Genomic DNA, 18,355 nt, shown 5'->3' on the forward strand with positions numbered 1-18,355 from the left:
TCAGTCCTTTCTCCACTAGATTGTCTCCTCTGGTGTCTTAGGGTCTCCTGCAGGAGCCTTTTTGCTCCCTAAAGCTCCTCAGGCTCAGAGCTCTGCTCCACCCTAAGTCTCTCCTAGGCCTTTCTTCCTTATCTACCCCAGAGGCCTGATTGGGTCATATGACCTTCATTTTCCCCATCTGGGTAGGAGAGTTGGCTGTGTCACAGGTGGGGCTCAGACCCATCTCTCCTTCAAGGGCCAGCCACCCTGTGACAAGACTGTATTATATTACTATACAACTGTCAGTTTGTTATAGGTTTTAATATGACTGTAGGTTTAATGTGATTTTTAGGATATATGTGATATTGAGATTTTGCAACATTATTAAAAGCTTAGGACACAACTTCCTGACTCTTCATTCCTTTGCAAACTCCCACACAACAACCTATTGTACAACCAAACCAATCTGTTAACAACACCAACAGAACTAAGAGGGAAAAAAATGTTACAAAGCCATTACAGGCATGCCAGCTGCTTATTCAGAAATAAGAATTAACAAGTGTGTAGCGTGTGTGTAAAACACTGAAAACCAGTGCAGAACAGTGAAACTATATGAACTCCAAGCTTCTGTCTGTCTGTTTCAATGGTAGTGGAAGCCGATATCTGAAGTGTTCCTCCTGTTCTCCTTCCCCTGGCAGAACATGTTGCCCTGTACAATATGTGCAGGTTGTACTGGGGTGGAGTACACAGAGCACACCTGTCCACTCCAGTTCATGGAGATGTCCATTGCCCAGCCAACCCCAGCATTTTCCAGTGCTTGCAGTACTTTAGATGGTCATCACTCCACATTGCCAAATATCTCAACCCTGGCTCTCATCCATTTCCTCCACTGATGGCTAATCCTGACCATAGGAGTCCTGGATGGGGGGGTAGGTCCATCTAAGATGGAAATGCCTCCAAGACAATGAAAGCACATATTTATTTTTTTGTCCTGAGGAGAAAAAGGAAAAAAATTCCCCCACTTTACATTCTGCGTTAACACACGAACATAGTTTGCAATTTTTTATCTTTCTGGAATGCTTTCATTACTCCTTTGTGAATTGTTCTGTTCAGAGTCTCCTGCTAACATTGGCACTCCACAGACATACTGTGGTAAGAACTATATATTCATTTAATTTAAAAAAATTAACAATTTGGATCTAGCAGAGGGAGGGTGAAGAGAAGTCTTAACAAGGACAGCGTTACCATTATTTCAGGCGGGGAAAGCCCTAGGAGATATAAATCTCTTGGAAGTACCAGATGGGAAAAGGAAGTAGTTTCCTAGGCCAGTGGTGGAATTCCATCTATCCATGCAAAGGAGAATTTTTTTGGTGTCTGGTAACTGAACAGCACATCAGTGAGTGGAGAAGATTAGTAAATTATTAGGGTGGTGCTAGCAAGTTTGCCCTGCCCAGAAATCTGACCGAATAAATAGAGGCCCTGCTGCATGAAAAATTATCAAGCAGCACTTGCCAGGAGTGGATGACAATTAGGGTGAACATTAACAGGATGCTGAACCAGGATGCAGAAGCTTACTATCAATGGGATGGATTCTGCCCTCCTTTGCCCTGCTCAAGCCCAGGCAGCATGTCACTGACTGACAAAACAAGAAGGACAAGCACTGAGACCCAAAACAAGAAGGAAGTAAGCTATGGAATGCTATGTCTTCTGCTCTCAACCACAGCTGAACCCACCCCATTCCATGCAATATTCTCCATAACAATTTTATTTGCCGTAACCTGGAAATCCCTCCCTCTTAAAACCAAAAATTTTCCTGTGGCAATAACTAAGATGGTGGGCGGCTGTGTGGATCTCATTCCTGGCCCTGCACCGCTCCCTTTCTGGGCTGCTCCCTGAGTCCATCCTCAAAGATCCTTGGAAAGTGGAATCAGAACATCTATTGGACGATCTGGCCAGTCCAAGGCTTCTAGCTTTACTGTTTGTTCCTGGGACTGGAACATTCCCTGCTGTCCCTACTCCCTCTGCATGAAAACGTGACCACCCTCATTCAGTACTATGTCATGAAGGACAATGGGCTCTGTGCTTGGGACAGTGGCACGCACCCAGTTAAGCTCTTAAAAGAAAGAGTATGTAGAGGGGGCATTGCAGGACCTGCCATTTTCATCCTGGGCCTTGGGGTACATGGTCTTCAGGTGCTTAATCCACTCCCTGCATTGCATAGAAGTCCATGATGTCTGATATGGTCTTTCAGAGGTGGATATTTCTGGAGCACTTCCTGAAATCATTATCCTAGGTGTAATCACAGCAGAGGTTAACTAGAACTCTAGTATGCCCTTTCAGCCAACTACCTGCGTGCTGGATGGTGGGTATCTTCAGAACTACTTGGCAGAGCAGGACTGAGCTGTTCACAAACTGGAGCAGGCTCCATGAAAAATGAAGGGTTAGATGCCCAGCAAGAGTACATTAACTGGTAGGTAGCTTCCAGAGCACAGAGGGTGACTAGGAAGTGAATACATAGAAAGTCTTAAGATACTGGTACAGAGAATTGTGGGAATGGTACTAGTGGAGGACTATCTAAACTTGATCCCACGTGCCCATGCCATGCCTTTATCCACTCACTTTGCAGTGTGAAGGTAACAGAGTGCAGTAGATGTGTATTTAAGGGCTTTGAGTGTGGATGATGGGGGGTTGGGCAAAAATGCATGGCATGACATACAGCAAGCCTGCAGTGTAGACATACCCTTAGTCTTTCCCGCTCAAAGCCTCCCCCACTCACTTCCTTTCTCAGTCACTGTGGACAGCACCACTACTATCCTGCCTATCACTCAGATCTGTAATGTGGCAATCATCTTTGACTCAGACCCCTTTTTAGGTCCTCACATCCAGGCAATGCCTAAGTCTTGCAGATTCTTTCTGCTTAACATATTTAAGGTACAGACTTTCATGTCCATCCATACAGCTAAAACTCTTGTCCAGAATTTCATTATGTCACATCTCAATTATTGCAACATCCTTCTCTCTTGACCTTGACAAATGCTATCTTGGCCAACTCGTATCCCTTCAGAATCCTGCTACAAAGCTCATTCTCTCAGTCCATTGCTTTGACCATGTCACCTTTTTCTTTAAATCCCACCACTGGTTCCTGCTTTTCTGTTGCATCAAGCATAGGCTACTTGTCTTCATTTTCACGGCCCTTCACAGCCTGTCCTCACCCACTTATCCTCTCCCATTCACTTTCAAAATGTTGACTTTCACTTCCAACCAACCTGTGATACCAACCTCCATTGCTCACTTGTTAAAGTTTCAAACAGGCACCTTTGTGCTTTCTCCCATGCTGCTCCTCACAGTTGGGAGGCTCTCCCCATAAACATATTCAAAATTACATCTTTAGCCTCCTTCAAATTCCTCCTTAAAACTCTCCTCTGACATGATGCCTCCAAAGAAACTGACAGTGGTTAAGTCACTGGTGCGCTGACACTATTAACTATCATGCTGACCAATACTGCCTCATTGTTTCCTTGTGCTCCCCGTTTATATCTATCTGTTGTCTCTTTTGTTATACCTAGATAGTAAGGTCTGTGAGGCAGGGACCATCTTTTTATTTTGTACAGTACCTAGCACAATGGAGTTTTGGTCCGTGACTGGGGCTCCAAAGCACTATGGTAATAATACAAATAATAAACTAGGAGGCTGATACTTTGTAACTTCTGTAGTTTGAGCTCATTGTACACACCAGGGCCTTCTTGCATTCTTTCATCTATTTCAGGACTCCATATAATACCATGAATATATCTCTCTTAATGGGGTTCTGTACACCTCTCATTTCCTCCTCTTCCCATAACAGGGAAACATTTGTTTCTGTACAATTTCAGGAAAAACATGTTGCTGCAAATATACCTGTCTTTACTCAGGAGACGATTTTGTTTCCTTTTGGTAGGAATTGCAAGTAGAGCCTCATTTTCTTTTATTCAGAGGCAGTCTTTGATAGTGTGTTTTGGAATTCTTCCCCAAAGATTTTGAGAATCAAGAAGCGGTACAGAACTGCCTGTTTTTTCTTCATTTCAGAATGTCTTGTTCTCGGTCTTTCCTGCTTCTCCTAAGTAACCTTACTGATGTCATGAAATCCTTAACTTTCCATGATGATCTCAAAAGTCTGCTGCAAGAGTAAACCAAGAAAAAATGACAATTGCAAAATCAGCATTTTTATATATAGCCAGAAAACAGCACAATTCATATACATTCTACAATGGGGACATTTTGAAAATATAAGCCATCAGGTACGAATGCCTCATAGATTATGGGGAGATGAAGGTTGTGCCAAATGTAAGTTAAAATGTAAAGTCTCGTTTGATTTTTACCTCCATTTCATATGGTGAAAATTTCCATGAGTGAAATCGTGAGCCTACTGAAGTCAATAGGAGTTTTACCATTGACTTTAATGGGGCCAGGATTTCACCCTATATACGAAATTAAAAAAATGCACTTTTTTGGATTTCCTGTTATCATTATTTTGTTATGTGTTATGGCAGCTTCTAGACACTCCAAACAGGACTAGTGTACATTGTGCTAGGTGATGTATGAACTAAGGGTAAAAGACAGTCTCTGACTCAAAAAGTTAAAATAGTACGTAAAACAAGATGCCAATTATTGGGTACAACAAAAAATAGGAAGAAACAATACAGGGAGAATGCGAGAAACAGTAATAAGAACATGTGTTTGCATAGGCCAAATACATGCATACCTCAATGGTTTTAAACTGGTAAATATTTTTTTAAAATTATGACAAATAAGATAAATATCAGAAGTCCCTGGCCATTTATCTAGCCACTATCTAGAATGTCATTTTGCATAAATTCAGTGGTTCAAATTAATCCTCGATGTAGTCCCAATGACATCAGTGGGTTTACACTAGGGGTTCATTTGGTCCAGTAAGTAGAACTCATTAATTTCTAATAGTTAATTTATTTATACTGGATATACCAGCTCTTCAGACACGCAACTCCAATAGCTGAAACTAATTTCTTAGAAAAGATAAGTACTTTTTTTTTCTGCAAGGACAGTGTAGGATGGTGTACCCATTGGTGAGTGAAAAATTAGTCATCTGTGCTTTGCCGGTGATACTGATCCAATTGAACATTGCAAGAAGGGCAAAGATTGCTAGGAAGCAGAGAAGTTAGGTCCAAAGATAATGGTGACATCTTAGTCTGTTTGAAAAAATGAAGATATTCCTACCCAAATCTGAGGAGGCATTGGAGTGCACTGAGCCCTTCAAATAGCTGGATAGCATGACTACAAGGGATGCTAAACATCACTTAGAGATCTGAAATAGAACTGGATTTGCAAATGCTGTTCTAGCAACACTGAGCCACATTTGAATCAGTAAAGGTATTACTATGACATGTAAAATGAAATTACGGCAGTCTCTTGCTATATGCATGTGAGACGTGGATGCAGAGGAAATAAGACATTAAGAGGCTTTCTGCCTTCGAATTGAAATGCCACAGGCAATTGCTGTGCTTTAGCTATACCTTGCATGCAAAAAATGAAGCGGTAAGTACACAAATTTACAACATAACCAAGTTGATACCTGATATCATCTAGATGACAAGAGGAAGAAAACTTGAGCTCGTGGGACAAGTGAGTCAGATGAGCAGAGGAAGATTGACAAAGCAAGTTTTGCAGGGTCTGGTGCTGGGGCATGGGTGATTAGATGATGGGACTGACTGGACAGGATGTGGTATGCTGCACTTCTCAAAACTGCATGAAGACTGTAAATTGTGTAGGAAGGCTGCTGGCCAGTGACTCCCAGGTGGTGTGTTTACTGTTCATTGTGATGTGACTAAATGGTGCTTTGTATTATGAAAGTATAATACACAATGACAGTGTGAGGAAAAATTGCCTTCATATCTTTGTTGTCTAGAGAAGAAGTGTAATCCCCTGGCTAAAGGCACAGAAGCCTGGACATTTGTGTTCTTTCTGGCTCTGCCCAATGAATCAATGTGTGATCTTGAGCAAATCACTCACGTCTTTCCAGGCTTCACTCTTCCTATCTGTAAAATGGTGATAAGGATACTTGCCCACTTCTTCCATAAAGCACGGAGATATACCGATGAAAAGCACTAAGTAAGTACCAAGTATTATTTCTAATACTACTACACAGGGGTTGAGCTATGGTACTTAAACTCCTTAGAAACATAAATTCATAGGCCTGCACCGCTGACTCAGCCCTGTAGCCTCAGCAGTAATGTATTATGCAGTTTATTGTGAAAAGGAAAATGGGCTGTCTTTCAAATGGCACTTATAAACAGAGGTCCTCTCGGCTCTGTTTGGCCGTTGAATGGCACTTCTTGTAAAAAATAAATAAATTAAATAAAGGTAAGGTTTTGGCCCAGTGTCCTTGGCCAGTGGTTTGCTGCTGCCCTCCATCTTAGACCGTATCTATTTTAGAGGTTTTTTCCCCCTAAAATTTTTCCCCCACGGCTGCAAGCAGGGCAAGTCCACTAGTGATAGTAACATTGGTAGTGTGCCAAAATAGACCAGCCACCAGCATTATAATCACAATGTCGTCAAACACTGCTCAGAGCAGTGGTTACAACAGTGGGGGCCACTGATAACCAGTCTATCCTAACACTTCCACTGTTGCTCCCCCTGGCAGGAGCACTGGAGGGAAGTTTTAAGAAAACCATTTGAATGTAGACAAGCCTATAAAGGCGTCTGCATTCCATTCTGTATATCCTGCAAACAGGTCTGCAGTCTTGTCCCTTAAACTAGTGCTTGAATCTCCACTTGCATCTTCAGAGGCAGGATTGGGCTCTGAGTTTGTAACGTGCATCTTTGTTGGTCTTAAAGATGTAAAATATCCCACATTGTACAATGAAAAATTCTACTTTTCATACTGTAGAGAAAGTTATCGTGCAATACCTCAAGTGAGGCAAATTCAGAAGTGACCATTACTGCATTACTACTAACAGGGATGGCGTGGCATAGGTTTGTAGTTAGAGCAGTAGCCTGCATCGGGGTGGCTGGCTGATTAGTCTTGGAGGAATGTGGCTGATGATTACCACAGCATAGCAGCCTTCTCCTTCTGAGAAGGAAAGTGCATTCGCTCCCTGGGGTGTTTCATGCTTCACCCCATTGTGCAGGAATATTATGGGATTCAAGAAGTAGAGAGGAAATGAGAAGAAATGTTTATATAATGCTTTCTACCCTCCAGGAAGAAGGTCTGTTGTGACTGTTGTTTGACGGTTGATCTTTTCTATACTGAGTCTTTGTGTTGTGCACTGCAGAATCTCCCCTCCCTAACCTCAGCTACGAGCATTTTCTCTAATGTGCAAAATTCCATAACAAGAATATTTGTTTTTGTATTCCAGGGGCCCATTTTTGATCAAGGAACCAATGACTGTTTAAAAAGACAAGCCCTTCCTCTAAATAAGTGACGTGATTGTTGATTAGCCCAGGAGCTTTGCAAAAAATCAGATGTGGCGCTGTGCTAATTATGGTAAAGGATAGTTTTTATAGTACTGTAACTGCCATCAGTTAGATCCAACTGATGTACTTACACAAAAAGTTATCCCTTTCCCTTTGATATAATTGTAGTAAGATTGCTCACGGTACAAATCGCTCAGCGTTGGTAAGCTGTGACTCTTACAAGCTTAGGGGAGTAGCTATTAGAGCTCTCAAATTTTTGCCACTGGACACCTACAAAATCCATGTCATAAATACTTGGCTTGAAATAGGGACAGGGGGTAAGGAGTTTCACTCTGACACTTCTGCTCTCTAATACTAGAGCCGATGAAGTAATACGGCATTGCAAGTGATGCTCCCGGCGGATGGGATTGGGTTAATGTATATATACACTGTAGGGGGAGTTGCACGCATGGATCGCATTAGTATTCCCGCCCTATCAATGTGCCATGTTGCTCACCACGTCAGTCTGCCCGATTCCCTACGTCTAACCAGTCCCACCAAAGGGTTCAGATGGGATCTTGAGCCAGGCGAGCCCTTGGAGACCGGAGCCAGGCGAACGCTTAGAGTCCAGGAAGGCGCCGGTCCGCACACACGCGGCCCTTCTCTCCCGCAGGGCCGGGGCGGGGGGATGAAGAAGCTGGCGCCGCCCTGGGAAGACACCAGGAGAGGCAGCCCCGGCAGCAGCGGCGCGGGTTTGGAAGGCTGAATTCCCCCCTGAATGGCAGCTGCCAGCTGCCAGCCCCGGCTGCATCTGCCCGACCTGCAAATCGATGCCGACGGGAGGAGGGCTCAGCGCGCCAGCACGGGGCTGACATGCTGCTGAGCCGGAGAAGTTGACGAGCCCGCTCCCCTTCCTGGCTGGAGTGGGAAGGATGCTGCCGGGCCCCGCGCTCCTGCACGCTGAAGGTGACCAGCCGCCGCTGCCGCATTTCAGTCTGTGACGGGAGAAGTGTGGGGAGAGGAAAGTGACTCTGGATCCCTCCTCGGACTCCTGGTCGCCGAGCCGCTGCCGGTGGGGGGAGAAATTTGCCCGCTCCTGCTGGGATCAGTGCAGCTGCTTTTGCTTGGTGGATGCGTGTGCATGAGTTCTGCACCGAATGGGCGCAAGAAGCGCCCCAGGACCGCCGGCTCTATCTTCCAGATCAGCAAACCCCCCTTGCCCGGCGGGGACGGGGAACGCCGGGGCAGCGGCTCTGAGGGCTCCTACAAAACCCAGAGAGCCCTGGAGGACTGCAAGATGGTGGGTAAAACAAAGGGCTGCTTTTTTTTTTTTTTCTTTCCCCCAATGTATTTTCGTAGTTTGCGGTCGTGCCACGCCCCCCCCCTCCAGCTTGTCTATTCGGATCACTTGCAGCTGCACTATTTTTAAAACTGCAGCCCCGGGTTAAGTTGACACCCTTTCGCCCGAGCCGTAATGGCTAAAGACAGACCATGTGCCGCGAGAGGGGGGAGAGCTGATGGACCCTGCAGATTTTTGACCCTCAACCCCCAAAATTGTATTAGCAAACTAGGAAACAAGGGTAGCAGCGGCTAGAGCACCAAAATAATCCAGATCCACTGCATCCCATTGCAACAGTGCTGCAAAAAAACCGGCTCCGGCACTCCCTGACCCCCCTCCCCCTACACACACACACACACACACTCCAGCCAAATTTTGGCCCCAACCCGCCCAAATTCTAATGTCTTGCCTAGAAAGATCACAAGTGTAGCTACTCCAACTGCACTAATTAAATCTGTATCCTGATTCATCTCAGCCTAGCAATGCTGCAAAAAGCATGATCTGGCACCTAGATTCTGCTGAAATCTGCCAATTTTGGCCCCAACCCTTTAAAATCCACCACTTAAATAGATAACAAGTAGAGGTGCTTTTAGTATGCCAAAAATATCTGGACTTCCATACACCTTAGCAGAGCAAAATACTAGATTAAGCACCAGGATCTTACTGGATCCATCTAATTTTTTGGCCCCTCAAATGTAAGGGCACAAAATTTCTTCACTAAGGTAGTCACTCTTAGTATGCCCTAAATATTTGGACCCCAGCAAAACAGCAGCACAACGTCCTGTCCCTGGCACCTGAATCCAGCTGGACCTCAGCAATACTGGGCCCCAACTCTGCAAATTAGAGACTAACTAGAAAACAGGTGGAGTTGATGCTATTTTTCATTAAAAATCTGAACCCTGAATCTCAGCCCTCTATCACTGGAACATGTACTGGGGTATCTGGATCCTGCCAGATCCTGCCAATTTTTGGCCCTAATATTCCAAATTCAAGTGTCTAAGTAGAGGAGGAAATGTAGCACCTCTGAGTGCACCAAAAAAGTCCAGACCCTATTGCAAGCTGTCACGGCAGCACTATAAATACATATATCTAGCAATGTTTTTTCATTCTAATCCCCCAAATTTGAACATCTTAACAGAGAAGAAGTGGAATTGGAGAAGCTGCACTATTTAGCTAGTAGAATGTTTAGATTTGAGATTAAAAAAACAAAAGTTTGGGACCAAAAATTGCTGAGACCCAGCAGGATCCAGGTGCTGAATCCAGCTTTTTGTGCTATTGCTGTTCCCAGATGTACAAGGATCCGCATTTTCTGGTGGCATAGTAGCAGCTACCATTGCATTCTATTTAGGCAGTGGCTTTGGGGTGATAACTGCCAACATTTGGCCGTCTTCACCAGAATCCAGGTGTCAGGTTTTGATGGAACTTTGTACCACAATGGATTGAGGTCCAGATTTGTTTTTTTATTAATTTATTGTTATTATTATTATTTTGTGCACTAGCATCTACACTTGTTCTCCTCTTAGGCCATGGAACTTGGGGACTTGAGGCCAAATTTAGCAGGATCCACGTGCTGCATCTGTTTTTTAGCAGATGTATGAGGATGCATGAGGATCTGGATTGTTTTGGTGCACTAGACGAGCTAAACCGGTTCTCTTATTCATGCTAGGGAATTTGGGGAGGAAGGGACAAAATTGGCAGGATCCAGGTGTGGGAGACGGGTTTTTATAGCACCCTTGCACAGGGATGCATTGGGCCCAGCCCAGAATTTCTTGGTGCAATATGAGCAGCTACCCTTGCTCTCTATTTAGGCATTAGAATTTGTGGGTTGTCTCAAAAATTTGGCTGGATCTGGTAGGATCCAGGTAAATCCATTTTTTTACGTCCTTCTTCCCCACTACAAGTGGCCTTTATTCATGCTTTTATCTCTTGCAGATCATGACTGCATTCAAAGTCAACATATATTTTGTTTCTTTGAAATAAAAAGAACACACATTGTAGATTAATGGAACAAAATAATAATTTTTCCAATGCTGTGAATGTAAAGATTTATCCAATAGTGTCCAAATGTGTCTGCTAGTGTGATGCCGGGTTAGAGTATTTCTGTGGCAAGGCTGAGAGGTTTATCTATTTCTTTGTCTGTTTATTTCACACTGGCCAAAGTGCTTTCTGGAATACTAAGTGGAAAGTGCCTTTCGAGTACATCTTATCAGCCAACAACTTCAGATCAATTTCAAGTCTGAAATCTGGGTTAGAGGTCAGTGACAGGAAGGAAATCATTACAAAATAAATTAGCAAAGACTTCAGCGCATAAATGAATGGTACTTTCCACTCCATAAATGTGTTGCTAATCAGAAACCAGAGGGAGTGAAGGGAATCATCTCTGGAGACATTTTTGTCTTTCATTATGATAAAAAATAATATCTTGCTATCAGGAGAAGAAAAGCCGTTATTTATGTCTGCATAATATTTAAGATTAACTACCCGAACACGTTCAGAGGTTTAGTTGGAATATTACTTTCCTGCAAGAGAACATGTACACATAAGGTAGCTCACATGAAGGCCCCACCCATTTACTAAATGTTAAGGACTTGATCCCATTCTCTGTGAAGTCAATAGGAGCAGGCCTTGAAATAGGAACGTTTTTATAAATGCCCTATTATTTTATCAATTAGTTAAATGTTTCATGTAAGTAAAAATCTGTTTTTCAGCTTGTTCAGGAGTTCAATACCCTGGTGGCTCTATACCGGGAGTTAGTCATTTCCATTGGGGACGTCTCCGTCAGTTGTCCGTCTCTAAATGCTGAAATGCAAAAGACTAGAACCAAAGGATGTGAGATGGCCTATCAGGCGCACCAAAAACTAGCAGCAATCTCTGGGTAAGAGTCTTCTTAGATTTCTTCCATTCAAGCAAGTACCTTCATAATATTCAAGTTTCTGGTTGCTAAACAGTATTTCAATGGAGCTTTGGGCAAAGGCACCAAACTGTTATACTACAGTCTATGCAGACTCCATTGTTAGGATTTAAATTAAGAGATGTATGGTCTTGGAGTTTACGGAATGTACAAATCCTTATCACAGCATCATTATGGGCCAAATCATACTGATGATAGTATCCTATTCATTTCATTGCGACTTTTCTGTAAAGTGAGAAGGGTTTGACACAACACAAAATGATCAAAAGGATATAATCCGTGGTTGAGCTTCCAGGGTGAAATTCCATGGACCAGATCCTGCAGTCCTAACACAGTGGGAGTGTTACATGACTAAAGACTGCGGGAACAGGCCTTAATATGGTTTTATAAATAGCTAAATAGCCTGTGCAGGGAGAGAAATCACCAATTTGATCACTAAGCCACTCAGAAGTATTAAAATGGCACACCGCTCAGAACTCATGTAAGGGGAATTCTTACATTTCTTAAAACACTTTTTTTTTTGCCCTGCTAAAATTTATCTCATTTTGGAGGCTAAGGTAACAGACTATGGGAAAAATTTTCAAGAGATCAGCATCCCTTTTGCAGCTGCAATTTACATTTGTAAAATTTACACCTGCAACTGAACTTGCGGTGCAGGTATTTAGAGGTGCTAATACTCTGCTTTACACCTACAGTTGATTTTGCATGTACAAAATAAAGAGACTAAACTTCTGCCCTTATGGCTATTTACCCCTAGATCAGCAGTTCCCCAAAGTTTATCCTAGCATGGATCACATCTTAAAGGAAATATTGTCTTGTGGACCATCTCCTGTCTCATTTGCTACTGTGTGACATCCCTGTGGGAACTACAGCTGTTGCTTACATCAAAAAGACATAGAGGGGAAATATTTGTATTTTCAGTTCTCTTTAATGTAATGAGTATTTTGTCCTTTTTGGAAAAAAAAGTTAATCACAACATCTCTTCATTTAGTCCTCCCTTCACATCTGTTCTGTTTCTGTCAGCTGAAAACAAGGATGAGAAAAACCAAGCTCTCTACGGACCACCAGCAAGTGCTCCTCAGACCATAAGTGGTCCACAGACCACAATTTTAGGAGCTATTGCCTTAGAGATTTTAAGTTTGGATCCTGCAAGTTGCCTAGTGCCTCCTGTGATTTAAAGGACCGCCTTGTTGTCCACCAACTTCAATGGGACTTGAACTAACTCAGCATCTTGCAGGATCAAGCCCTTGAAGTGGGACATACTTTAAAATACATAGAACTTAAACATAAATCATTTCCATAATTTACATCTGTATTCACCTGTCACATATGCCTATATTTAATCATCTTTCTTATGTTTGCTAACTCTCATCTATTTGTATTGATATGAGGGCTACAGCCTCCCAGACCATCTTTCCCTATTTGAGTCTGCAGTAAAGCTATATTACTAAATTTGTGACATCACATCCTTGTCATGGGAACTGAATGTGTCATCACAAACTCAGGATTATGGCTCATTACAGGATAAACGAAGAGAAAAAGTTGCACTCTCCAATAAGGGTAAAATCTCCCCCCACCTTCATAAAGCCTGAGTATTTGGGTTCTGTGGAGGTGAAATCCACTTGCCAATTAGTGGTTGCTGCATAGCACTCCTGCTTCTGCTGTTTCAGACTATAAACTGTAGTAGCTGCCACCAGTACGTCAACATCAGCCGTGCAGGGTATTAGGGCCACTGCATCAACATAAATGTATATCTCCCTTAGCTCGCCATAGCCTTCTGTGCCTGCCTGTGAAGATCCAACATGGAGATGCTTTCTGTGACACACAGATGATGCATGGAGATTCCTGTGTGGCTGCTCTGCCCATGATTTCCCCAAGCTAGCCCCTATTGGGCTTAACTGAGATGGAGAGCCTTTTATTGGCCTTCTATACCACTGGTGAATCTCACTCCAAAACCAAAACAGAAAAAACACAGTGCTTTTGGTATAATTTTCTTCTTTTTTCAGAATTTTATGCAAAATTCTCTTTTAAATAGACACTGTTCACTCCAATTTGTTTCCCAAGCAAAAGACAAACTCTTACAAAACCTAGGTCTGACCGCACTAAAAATTCAACCCCCCCAAAATAGCTACTATTTTAAAAATTCATTCCATTTGTAATAACAAAGGTAAGGAAATATGCTTGTTTCAAAAGATATGATTTTAACATGTTCATGTCTCAGATAGAAATCTGATGCAGTCACAGAGATGTCCTGCAAGTGCTATGAAATTGACATTGTAACTCATCTAAGACTGTATTAAACAACTGTAAATAATGTGATATCCATAACAACTGGTAAGTATTAAAAACCCAACAGTTCACTGTACATTGCTTATTTTGTCCAGTAGGCACTTCACAAGATGTGCTTCGCATGCTTAACCTCCTTCACCTGAATAATGAGAGCAACAGGGAGAGCCAAATTAACTTGTTTTATGCAGTGTTTGAGGACTGGATTAAGAGGGCCAGGTCAGGGAAGGGTGGAGATGGGGATACAATGAGGATTCAGAGTGGGAAAGAAATAGAGATGGCAACAGACATGGCGTATTGGTCCCTAATTCTGTAAGAAGAATGATGTATTGAACATGGGTTGGGGGCTGGACTGAGATAGGAGAAGACAGACTGGAGGGGGAAACACATTCGGGATGGTAACAGAATAGAAAGGAAAGAAGCGGGAGTAGAGATTTTTGAGGACTAGAATGCACTGGTCAGGAGGCAGCAGCACAAGGAGAGGCAGGATTGGGATGAAACATGGGAGGATAAAAAGTTAGAGCAGGAAATAAATGGACAGGAATGAGTGGGGAACAGGAAGAGATGGCATCCGTTGTGGAGGGGCGGGAAAGGGGCATCTGAGGAGGAGGGCAGTTAGCAAAGGAAAGGGAGGGACAGGTGTCTTCTGTAGCCTTTAAAAGTAAATGAGCGCGAGAGAGAGAGACATAAGAAGAAAGACAAAAAACAAGACAGCAGGAAAAGTGCTGCTTTGACATTGAGTTTGTTGTGAGGACACAGCCCCCACATTGATTTTAATACCAAGAAAAATGTCTAACATTGCCTCTTTGGCAGTTAGTGCCACTTAAAATATATTGTAGTTAAAGGAATAAGAAACAGCTGAAAATATTAAGTAGCCATAAACATGTTTAATCAAAAATGCACGTTCTCTGTTCATACACTGAATATCACGGGAGTCTCTGTGTACTGCACGTATAGTTCCCGAAAATTCTGATACAGCATCCAAAGTTACAGTAGTCAGCTGGGGAAAGCCACCTTCCCAACTCTCTCGCCTTCTCTTATGGACCTGGTGTAGGGGTTCACACGAGAGAGGGTGGAGACTGGTCAGGTCAGGGGTGAGGAGCGAGCAGACAAAAGCAGAGCCAGAGCTAGTGTAGAGCCAGAGATGGACTATGGGAATTCTCCATTTTTCTGGATGGAGCCCGCTGGGCTATCACATGGAGGCACAGCACCACAGCATAAAGATGTGGGAGGAACTCCATAGTAGACTCCTCAGGAACACGGCTGCAGTGTCCCCAGCCTGCAGGTGTTCCTTTGAGAGGGGATAATGCAGTCCTGGCCCGATATTAATTTGGCCGCTCCTGGAATGTTCCATACTCAGAAAATGCTTCAGATAAAATAATGCTCTTTACACTACGAAATCTTTAAAAACCTTACAGGGCAGTACAAAGAAATTCAATTTAGTTTCTTGTGAAAAAGCGCTCTAACTCCATCGTAATGATGTAACAAGAGCCTAAACGCAATTACACCCTTATATTAAGTTGCTTGCTTATATATTTTTGTTGTTGAAACATGTTTCTCTGAAGTTCCCATAAATAAGCAGGTAGTGTATGAAGTAATATATTGATGTTGCCTCACACCAACACTATTATGAATTTTGGGGAATAACAAATATAAATTAAAACATTTTGAAGTAGAAACATTCCAACTTTATATCTTCATTTTGCAGCAATGGATATGCAAGGAAATCCTTTCTGATGGTGCTCATGCCTTACCACTTGAGCTCAAATCCTGCTCACCTTACTCCCACAAGAATCCCATTAACTTTAAAGAGACTATTTTCAAGAATAAGATGAATGGGATTTGGCTCTTGAGCTGAATTATTGCAGGTTATTATGGTATCAGAACCTAGAATTTCAATAGAATTCTACTTCATATTATATGTGCGTGTAGGATCACAGGTTATGGTCAAAGGAGCAGAGACGACAGCAGCAATAGAAAATGAGTCAGCAAGATTTTCTTTAAAGGTAGAGTTCAGAGGAAGATTTAAAAATGGGAAAGACATCTGGATGAGGATGAAGGAGAAAGTACTGAGGAGATACAGTTCTTTTTTGGGAGAGGATCTGGTCTATAGGAAAGTAAGGGACTGGGCAGGGGCAGTGATTGGCAAGGGAGCTGTGAGTGGAGAGCTGGGTTTGTGGGCAAAGTACATTATTGTTTTGGGGCACAAACAAGGAGAGCGAGAGAACTCAGGGCTGGAGTTTCAAACACATTTATGCACCACTGCACACACACTTTTTTGCAACTGCCTATTTATATACTCAGATATGCATGTATAATTCATATGCTGTGTGTGCACATAGCTAACTAAACATCTAACTGGCCATGTCTATGTGCTAATGGATGGTTTACTGTGAATATTGGCTCATTTTGTATGGAAGTTGGTCATGCAAACATGTGTGCACGCATGCAGTTGTGTGCATCTAACTTTGAAAACCTGGACTCTCTGTTCAGACAGAGAGCTGTATTTTTGAGGGATTATCCAGACTTTACAGAACTGCACAAAACCTTTGGCTATTTCCTGCTTGATGTTATATTTTTAGTAACCTGTAAAATTACTCAAGGTTTGCTTCCAGAGACCTTGATAATATAATTGAGTATCCTAGCGGGTCTCTTGATAGAGAGCCAGTAATAAATAGTTAAGTGATTATGTAACAGTACAAGGAAAAGTTCCCATCAAATGGTTATGGTGCCATTATAAGCTATAGCAGTGAATCTTGTTGTGAGAATTCCAAGACAAAGTTTCCTTATATTACACTATAGTATATTTATTTTTATAACAAAATCATTGCAAATACTAAGGCAGCATAGCTTAAAAAAAAATCATAAACACTCAGGAAGTACAAAAGTTAAGGCTCCCACAGCTTTACTTTGGCCACATTGCATTCCACTCCTGACATCACACAAAAACACTGAATATGGTCTTGCTTGAACTATGTAATATTTATTCAATTTTATTGTTGTTTTTTCCTGGTGGTTTTCAATACATTTATATTGTTTTCTGGACCAACAGAGGATCACTCCTCTCTGGCTTATTTAATACCCAGAAATTGCCATGGCTGTAACAAAAAGCTGAATTCAAACCCATTTGTGGTTGTGTTTTTATTAAAATTTCTATGAACTTCCCCAAATCAAAGTTTTCTAAAGCAAACAAATAAATTGTATCTTGGTCCAAATATTGCACATGTTGAAAAAGCCAAGTTTAAAAAAAAAAGGACAATTCAGACCTGTAACCACGTGAGAGCTATATTAAGACAGACATAATAGAAAAAGTTTTAACCGTGCTATTTAATTGTGAAATTAAAGAAGGCACTGCAAGAATAAGGATGGCTCAGCAGAAACATAACACGCAACAGTCAGTAAGGGCTGGTCAGCAGGAGAGAATTTTTATAATCATGAGTCAAAGTGAGGTAATGTAAGCAAAAGAACAACAAACCAAAGCTCTCAGCACACAGAACGTGAACCTCTACCCTCCCTGACTCTTTTCACTGCAGCTGCCATTTCAGTCCTTTCCCAGAGCACTCGTACAAGGGGAGAGTGATGCTGGCATTAATTCCTTGAGTCTTGGGGACCAAGTGGTGCCCCTGTATCCTGCCATGGTTTATGGCTGGGGTATTTTTAGGGCCAAACTTGCCTTTTGCTATCTTAGCTTTTTCACATAGGAAATGTTTGGGATCAGAGATAATTTAACTATTGAGTTCAATAGGACTTTACCTTGCTGTAACAGAATCTGGCCCATTATGTATGTATAATTTTAATTAAATAGAAAAAAAAGTGGTAAGAGAAAAGGCCTTAAATGAATTTTCAATGCAGTGTTTTATTATAGTAAATGGTATATCTAAGGACTCAGCTATTCCTACATTAATCTGCTATTGCCCAAGTATTGCAAAGGTTTTTAGAACAGCAGAAGGGTGGAATTTTATGGGGGATCTGACTAAAAACAACAAATATCTGGGCTTCTGCGCTGCAGCTTCTACTACCCTAAATTATGTGGAGTAATACCTTACTTGGCAAGAAGTCCTATTTATTTTATAAGGACTAATCACTGAATAAGATACTATTAAACATGAGTGAAGGTAGCAAAATCCAGCTCCAAATGAACAAGAGCTTGCAAGATCTAGCCCATGTTTGTTATAAGCATTCCCATTCCATCATAAATAAGGCATGATATACAATGTGTGTGTGCACGCATGCATGTGCAACTTCTGTTAACATTTACTATAGCCCCCTTAAACTCTTACAAAAAATCTGTTATTTAGTGGGAGTACAGAACATTATGGAGCCACATTTTCTAATTTCATTTGCACCATTTTAAATGTGGAGGTTCACTGATTTCTCACTTATGGAATTACTCCAGATTTATACTGCCATAGCAGAGATCAAAACTTGGCCCA

The 18,355-nt window shown here is 42.1% G+C and overlaps 1 protein-coding gene and 1 long non-coding RNA gene across 2 annotated transcripts in view; one reads left to right on the forward strand and one right to left on the reverse strand.

Moving 5' to 3' along the window:
• Positions 1 to 4,047: 4,047 nt before the first annotated feature.
• LOC311521065 overlaps positions 4,048 to 18,355 on the reverse strand; it is a 41,198-nt gene continuing 26,890 nt past the window's right edge. The window contains exon 3 of the long non-coding RNA XR_014711767.1: positions 4,048 to 4,135. This is a non-coding gene — a long non-coding RNA (uncharacterized lncRNA). The remainder of the gene's footprint in view (positions 4,136 to 18,355) is intronic.
• Positions 7,856 to 18,355, forward strand: part of RGS7BP (regulator of G protein signaling 7 binding protein) — a 79,348-nt gene continuing 68,848 nt past the window's right edge. Inside the window, exons 1-2 of the mRNA XM_084629165.1 lie at positions 7,856 to 8,686; positions 11,434 to 11,600. Of these exons, the coding sequence (XP_084485291.1) occupies positions 8,528 to 8,686; positions 11,434 to 11,600 (326 nt within the window). The 5' untranslated portion in view covers positions 7,856 to 8,527. The remainder of the gene's footprint in view (positions 8,687 to 11,433; positions 11,601 to 18,355) is intronic.

The sequence above is a fragment of the Lepidochelys olivacea genome, assembly GCF_965140295.1.
Source record: "Lepidochelys olivacea isolate rLepOli2 genome assembly, chromosome: 5".
Classification (NCBI taxonomy): Eukaryota; Metazoa; Chordata; order Testudines; family Cheloniidae; genus Lepidochelys; species Lepidochelys olivacea.